This window comes from Lygodium microphyllum, chromosome 6 (assembly GCF_053477565.2).
Source record: "Lygodium microphyllum isolate KBCC chromosome 6, Lygodium_microphyllum_v1.1.10, whole genome shotgun sequence".
Taxonomy (NCBI): domain Eukaryota; kingdom Viridiplantae; phylum Streptophyta; class Polypodiopsida; order Schizaeales; family Lygodiaceae; genus Lygodium; species Lygodium microphyllum.
Window position 1 is genome coordinate 144,668,271 of NC_141140.1, and position 8,666 is coordinate 144,676,936.

Here is an 8,666-nt window from a genome sequence, read left to right on the forward strand (position 1 = left end):
GGATGAGGAGGGGCTATAAGGGTGTGAGTAGAGAGGGTGGAGGATTATTGGAAGAGATCTTGTTAGTCTCGATTAACCCTTGTTTGGAGAGGTTTGTGCGAACATGTGTGAGTTGAGATAGGTTTGATAGTAACATAGAGCCAAGCATTGAGACAAGTGTGCAAGCGGTGAATGGAAGGTGAACCGATACATCGTCTAGATGGTTGTGTAACAGTCCAATACTCGTCAATCCGTTCCCAAAGTAACGCTAATGTGTGGTTCGATAGGGACAGTCGCCGCTGTGTTGGAGGGTGACGTGGCGAAGCTAGGGGACGCCACGTGGTAAGGACAAGAAAGGCCGCGGGGCCCTAAAATTATATAGTGGGGTAATAAAAGCAAGGGAGAAGCCGCACCGACAGAAAGCCACAGGAAGAAGGAAGTGCAGCCTGATAGACGCAGAGAGACATACATCAATTCTGCAACCGGAGTAGTGATCTACCATGCCACCATCACTCCTGTGGCTGTGCCTCCTTACCTGCGCAGCCCTAATGGCAGGGTCCTCATCGTCATCATCGTCTTCCTCTGCCTATGAAGTGCTGGAGAGCTATGGCTTCCCCCAGGGCCTCCTCCCCCAGACCGTCGACGGTTACACCCTCGACCCCGCCGATGGCTCCTTCAGCCTCAGCCTCTGCAGCTCCTGCACCGTCCTCATCCCCGACGCATATCCTGTCCGCTACGCCCCCACCATCGCTGGCACCATCCAGTACGGCAGCCTGACCGACCTGTCCGGCATCACCGTCAAGGTCTTCTTTGCCTGGTGGGACATCACCTCCATCTCTGTCAGCGGCGACGACCTGGTCTTCCGCGTCGGGCCGGCCTCGGCCAGCTACCCCGTGCTCAATTTCGACGAGAATCCGGGCTGCGAGGGCACCTCTCGTCCCGATCCCGTACAGGCGTTCTGGAATTTCTCAAGCGATCACAGATTGCTGGTGGCCTGATGCAGGAGTGGGTAGATCCCTCTTGACGTTGTGCTCTGTCAACATGATCTGTCGGAAGACCTTGCTGCTTTTGTAAGGGAACAGGCTGATCTCTTGTCAGTCGGAATCATCCATTTGTCAATACATGCTGGGCTGAAGCCCTGGTGGTTTATTGGGCATGGACTGGTCTCCCATCAGTTCTAATCATCATCGTCTCCTGCATTACTCACTGTCAACAATGGGTGTTGGGTGCTGACAGAGTGACTGAAGGCTTTACTGCTCTTATAATAGGCAGGACTGTATCTCTTGTCATTTTAATAATCATCTAAAATGCATAAAGTCTAATCGCTTCCTTCAAGATTGCCCCAAAATTTATCCGGGACTTCTCAATGTCATCCTTGGAAAAATATATACAGCTGGTTTTTCATGAGCACTCCTCCTTAGGATCCTTGGTAGGTTTTTTGTGGGCACTCCTCCTCACAATGCTTACTAGGTGCTCCGCGCCTAGACCCGCCCCGGCGCTTCGCGCTGAGGCGACGCGATTTTCACGGTGAGGGCCCAACCTCCCCTTAACTAATAGTAAAGATACTACCACTCTCTCTCTCCTTAATAAGAATGATTCCAAGCTTATCTAATCTCTTTTTCACTACACTTAATCAGGGTTGTCATTCCAAGCTTGTACAATCTCTTTTTCATTGGACTTACTAGGGTTGTCTTTGAAGCTCCAAAGAATGTGTAATTGTTGTGTAAGTGCCGTCTTAAGCAAGCCCAAATCAATTACTCAAAGTGGTAAGGGGCTACATTGATCAACACCTTCAAAGGCCACCTTACCTCCAACTCATTCTAGTTCTTTCTCTATCATGCTGTTAAGCTTTATCAACGTGTACATCTAACATCATGAACACTTCTTTTGTGTGTCATGTTAGTACATTTAATCAATTTATATATCTAGAATTGCTAAGTCTTCATTCATTGGCTTGATTATATTTTCCACATTTTACTTTTTCATCTCACTTGATTGTGTACATATGCCAAATTCATTAACTATAGTGGTGAGTACATCACTTTTACCCATTCACATACTAATACATTAACTCCTTTGTGATGAGTACATCCCCATATATCCCCCCCCCCCCCAATATGCCATACACCACCTTCTATTTTCCCTAGTGTTAAACAATATTACATATAACAAATGCATTAACTGTAGTGATGAGTATATTGCTCTTACTTTCCTAGTCTCAACCTTAGAGACTAAGGCAATAGGGTGTCATTGATTACAATTTGCACAATTTACCTTTTTTGGCAATGTACATTTCTTGGTCGCACTTCATTGTTCTATTGTTGATGCTTAGGGGGGGTGTGATGATGTACTCCAAGGCTCTCTACACACCCTTTCTTTTTGGGAACCTTTTAGAAGTAAATCTTTAGTCATGTCATCAACCTCCAATGAATGGTCTCTTCATCTATTATCAATATATTTGGACACAAATATATCCAATTTTTTTTATAAGGAACCTTTGGGAGTTGAGGAAACTTTGGTACTTTCCTAGATCACAACATTGGTCCTCTCTCTTATATATATGTCCTTAGTTGCATGTTGTAAATCATGACATTAGGCTTCTCTGTGATCTATGTCCTTCCCTTTTAAATTTATCCACAACAAGATTGAACTAGTGTCAAGGTTGCACTTCACACTGCATTATTATAATGGAGTGTAGTCTATGATGTAAGCTACACTTTACTCGATAAGAATGTTGTTATACATACATGTTTCACACACGAATATCCTTTTTCTTTTATGGGTAGGTGACACCATAGAAACTAAGTTACGTGCTTATAATGTACCTACATGAGGGTATGTGTTTACTACATAACAAAAAACATACACATTTAAGCTAGCTAGATAGTGTGTGTTAGGAGAATGTGTTTGTATTGCTTTGCTCGGGCGGCATAATTAAGTGGTGCATGTGTGAAGTACAAGTTAAATTTGGCATGGTGGTGATAGGTCCAAAATCCAAGTTGGATAGTGGGGGGACATTGGCAAAAGTTGTGACAAGTTATGTTAGACAAGTAGTTGTGGTGCCTAGTGCCACTTTTGGTCTCAAACATAAGATGGGATCTAGAAATGACTTGGGGTGTCATTTAGGCTACCAAAAATTAAATATTTAATGCTAGCCTAAGGTGAAATAAAAGTTAAAAGTAATGACCAAGTTCAAAGGGCCTACCACATTAAATGTGGATGGGTAGTGACCAATTAAGGAGTAGGTACAAGGGGAATTTAATTTCTCACCCTTTAATTGTTGGAAGGTAAGCCTAGAGGTGGAGTCTTGCATTGTGCCACTCAACAACTAGAGCGGAAACTTGCCATGGAAACTAGGTAAAGGTGGTTTTTGGGGCTCCCCAAGGCTTGAGGAGGGTGATTCTATTGTTTGCACTTATTGCCAAGAGGAATTCGAGCCATCAGGAAGAGCATTTGTTGTTGGCAAATACACTAGGAAGTCTTGAGATTGTAGACAGCTACTATAGTAGCATTAAGGATAGCAAGTGACGGCCATCTAGAGGTGAAGATCAATTGGCAAGAACATTTTTGCTACCAAATATCAGGCACCAACAATTTTGGGGCATTTTTTTCTAGTGAAATCAACAAATTCTCTCTCCTAAGTTGTCTCCGACCTCTCTCATAAGTTCTTTAGCCATTCTTAGGCATCCTATGTAGTTTGAAGGTGGACAACAAATGCTTTTTCTACAAAAACCCTAATTTGTAGAGATTGGCATAAATTAGGGTTTCTCAGTCACTTTGGAGTTTGCGCCCATTAATTGAAGCCTTGATAATTAGAGAAATAGGTGTAATTGTAGAACTTGTAGCAACATATTTGATAGGAAAAACTCATCCACATTTGATTTGGTTTGCATGCAAGTATTATTAGTTCAATTTGTACCCAAATTGCATTAGAAAGAAAGGACAAATTGAATCTTGATTCTATTGATGGTCGTTTGTGGTACCCCAAAGTGTTGAAATTTGCACTATATCTCAATGTAGTACAAATTTAAGTAGTATAAGTTAAACAAATACCACAAGGGTTGCTAGTTTTGGGACCAATTGGGTGTTGACTATCCAAGATTAATGTGATAATGTATTTATTTCAGATTTGTGAAATTTATGCTTGCTCTAATTATTGATAAATCAAATCATATACCATAGTATTCAAGAAGATTGACTAGTAGACTTTCCCTTAAATCCTTGCAATTGTCCTCGATTACATTGTTATGTGACAAAAGCAAAAGTACTCAACTCGAAAAGCGTAAGGCATGATTCTTAAATAGTATTACACGCTATTGCTTAACCATGCTCATGCCAAGCTCATATGCTCATAGCCTTGAAAACATACATTAAAGGATGGTTTCTTGTCAGCACTCCTCCTTAGGATGCTCATAGGTTTTACATGAGCACTCCTTGACTCGATTATATTTCCACATTTTAACTTTTCATCTCACTTGATTGTGTACATATGCCAAATTCATTAACTATAGTGGTGATGACATAACTTTTTAACTTTTCATCTTTGTTGATTGTGTACATATTCCAAATTCATTAGCTATAGTGGTGAGGACATCACTTTTTGTTACTAGTGTCCAAAGTTTTCACATAATAAATACATTAACTCCTTTATGATAAGTACATAACCTTTCTTTTTTCCCTAGTGTTAAAACAACATCGCATATGCCAAATGCATTAACTATAGTGATGAGTACATTGCTCTAATACATTAACTCCTTTGTGATGAGTACATCACCTTTTTTTCCCTAGTGTTAAACAATATGACATATGACAAATGCATTTACTATAGCGATGAGGACATCTCTCTAATACATTAACACCTTTATGATGAGTACATCACCTTTCTTTCCCCTAGTGTTAAACAATATCACATATAGCAAATGCATTAACTATAGTGATGAGTATATCACTCTTACTGTCCTAGTCTCAACCTTAGAGACTAAGGTGTTGGGGTAAAAGGCCTCTGGGCTTGCCCGTGTACACTGTGACCGCCCATTCTTTATTCATATATAATATGATAGTGCAATAAGGCTGTCAGTTCAGTTGGACAGCACCTACATTGTGTGTGCTCTTCTCTCCCATATCTTCCTCTTCTCCTTCTCCACTGCCATTGCATCCCCTTCAACTGGTGTTAGAGCTTTGGATCAGAGCTTGATCATGGAGCTTGTCTTGGCATTACTTTAGCCTGAATTGAAGACCTAGAGCTTGGAGCTTTAGTGCCAGCCATGGCTTCTTTCCCCTGAGGCAAGATTTCATCTCCCGCCTCTCCCCAGCCCTCATAGGCTCTTTGCAGGTATTCTTTGGCCTCATGGGGCACCTTGTATGCCCCCATTTTTCCCCTTATCCTCAGCATAACCAACATGCCCCATAGTAGTAGCTCACTTTTTTTTTTTTTTTTTTTTTGCACCCATTTCAAAATCTGACTCAAAAATCCCATTTTTTCTCATATCTTGGGCATCTGGAATCCGATTTAGGCAAGGTAAGAGTCTAACTTGGGGTTTTGGCATGCTCCGAATGCAATGGCAATGTCAGATCTGCCAAATTTTGAGCACAAATTTTTTTTGTAATAGATCTGAGTTGATTTATAACAAGAAAATGCCATGCTCTTAGCTTATGTGATGCTCCCGAGGCTTGGTATTTGATGCCCAAATGCTTTGGGGATATTTGCTCAATGTTTTGAGATGAGTTGGGACTTGGTTTGAGCTTTCATAGCTCGATTTATGTAGGGATTTACTACTGTACATTGTTTGGGCAGCAAGGTTTTATCAGGGATAGCTTATGCATAATGCTCTTTGTTGACATTCGGGTGTCCTGTTGGATGTATTGATGCTTGGTCATCATGGTTAATGCTCAAATATGCTATTTGAAAGCTATTGAGCCTTGATTTGGATGCGAAAACTTCGTTGTTGGTTGGGATTTATGCTACCTTGGTTGACAGGTTATTTTACATCCAGTTTGGTTATGCCTATGGTCTTCTATGGGTGCTCCCGACTACTCGGATTGATATGTTGATGTATTTGGATGATGCTACTTTGATGTTTATGCTCACGGATGCTTCTTGAGCAAAGAATAGAGCTCAATTCTTGGTTCACCATCATTTTCTTTGCAGCTAGCATTTCACTTGACAAGGTTTATGCCCCGTGCTACCCATTATGGGACTGATGTTTGATGTGGATGCTTTTGGGTTTGCAGTATGGCAGATGTTTGGGCTTGAATCGACTTGCATTTGAGAATTTTGTGGAGTAGTTTGCATTTGGTTGGCTTATCACTTATGCAACTTGGATGCTATTTGGCCCTTGATGCCTCGATTATGGATCTTGAATTTACTTGGATGCAGATACATGTTTGAGCAGTGCTTGCTCCATTGTCTTGGCAGTTGGTTATTGAGCTTTCATTGATCATTGATGCTTGGTTATTTGCGGGTTACTCCTTGATCAGTGGACTTCTTGATAGTGCTTGGGTTTAGCAGTTATGGCTTTGTTGCTTCTGTGTTGCCTAGCTTCTATTCTAGTTGGGTTGCTTTTGCCCATACAGGTTAGAGAGCAGTTGCTCTTGATGCTTACCCGGCTATGCACTTTGTCTACTATCATGTACTTTACAGAGCCACTTATTTGGATGTTGTTGTACATATACTTGGGCTTCTCCTGGAGCTTGACCATTGCAGGATCTTATGCCACTTACCAATCTTGCATTGACTTGGATACTACTATGTGGTCTGATGTACTACAGAGTCATACTTGCCATTATGGTTATGGACTGATTTCATGGCTGAATACCATATGCTCTTTTAATAGATGTCTTGGCCTTTACACTATTGTGGTTGGTTATGTCATGCACTTAGCTACAAGTATTTTTCATGTTTTAGCTTCTGCATCCCTAGTTGATGCTTTTGTGCTTCCCTCTCCAGTGACGATGGAAGAGTACTTGTATGTTGGGATAGCCCTCAACTCCTTGAGCTCCGTGGATGCTATGGATAGCCCTATTCATGATGACTTGGATTCCTTGTCATCTTCTATAGATTCTTCTTCTGCAGATGTATGCTTCCATTGTGGGAAGCTTGGGCATGTTAAAAGAAAATGTTTCAGATGGATTAGAGAGTAGCAGAGACTGTTACCACTGTTACTAGTGGTGAGTACATGTTGTTACCCATGATGATGTAGTTGAACATGTACTCCTATCATCTAGTTTCCTTACAACTTTCTTGCTTAGTGATACGGCCTATGCCTCAGATTGGCTATTGGATTCTATGGCATCTTGTCATGTTACTCCACATAGAGTATGGTTCTCTACTTACAGGGAGTTTGATGGATGTATTTCTTTGGGCCTTGAGCAGACTTATGCTATTCTTGGTATAGGGGACATATACCTAGCTTTGTCTTATGGGACTTCTCTTATGCTTAGGGATGTTTTACATGTTCCCATGCTCAATAAGAGCAGTCAGTTGCATGATGTAGGTTACTCTATTTCTCTTCAGGATAGGTCATGGAAGATCTGTCATGGTTGCTTGGTTTTGGCTAGAGGTTCTCGAGTTGGTTCTCAGTACCCAGTGCATGCCTCTCATATGGCAGATTCTATGGTTGCAGTTATTCGGATACCGCATGCATTGTTATGGCATTATTGCTTAGGCCATATGCACACAGAGAGACGGCGATCTTATCTCGTTCAGACTCATTGTTGCCTCCTATGTCACTTACACATCTTGATGCCTGCCCTGATTATACTCTTGGTCCTTGTAGAGCCCCCTTGGCTTATGGCGATCATACGATGCATGCTCCTCTAGATCTTGTCCATTGTGCAGTATATGGACCTATGCCTTCCTAGTCACTTGGTGGAACGTCATACTTTGTGACCTTTATTGATCATGCTACCTACCGTGTTTGGGCTTTTCCCTTGGTGCAGATTGAGGATGCTGCAGTTATGCTTGACAGGTTTATGGATTCTGCTGGTAGCAAGCCTAGGTGCTTGCAGATGGATTATGAGAGTCATGCTCTCTCTCCCAGCTTTCAGACCTCTTGTCAGTAGTACGGCATTGATTTCTTGTGCCCACGGTATTATGGGATTGCTCATGGCATGCGCCTGACCTTACATGCAAAGGTTTCTTCTATGCTTACCACAGCTGGGTTGTCTTATGGCTTTTGGGTTGAGGCCCTTATGATGGCAGTCTATTTGGTTAATAGGACTTCGTGCTTGACATTGGATCGTATTATACCCCATGAGGCATGGAGTGACATGCAGTCACCCTATGATTACTTGAGGATGTTTGATTGCCAAGAATCTGTACGTATGCCACATGAGCCTATGTCACGTAGATGTATCCTCCTTGGTTATGGAGATGGTGACTTTAAGACATACATATTATGGGATTGGGCGTTGGGTGAGATGTCATGATTCCTCACCTTGTCCTTTTCTTTCTTTTTTTTGTTTTCACTCCCCAGCCACATTGGCCTTTTAGTGGGAGGTTATTGGGGTAAAAGGCCTCTGGGCCTGCCCGTGTACATTGTGACTGCCCATTCTTTATTCATATATAATATGATAGTGCAATAAGGCTGTCAGTTCAGTTGGATAACACCTACATTGTGTGTGCTCTTCTCTCCAGCATCTTCCTCTTCTCCTTCTCCACTGCCATTGCATCCCCTTCATAAGGCAAT

The 8,666-nt window shown here is 41.9% G+C and overlaps 1 protein-coding gene across 1 annotated transcript; it reads left to right on the forward strand.

Annotated features, from left to right (window-relative positions):
- Positions 1 to 368: 368 nt before the first annotated feature.
- On the forward strand, positions 369 to 1,796 carry LOC148035239 (uncharacterized protein At5g01610-like). The gene has a single exon (XM_087680636.1). The coding sequence runs from the start codon at positions 480 to 482 to the stop codon at positions 975 to 977; it is 498 nt and encodes a 165-aa protein (XP_087536762.1). The 5' UTR covers positions 369 to 479; the 3' UTR covers positions 978 to 1,796.
- Positions 1,797 to 8,666: the final 6,870 nt, after the last annotated feature.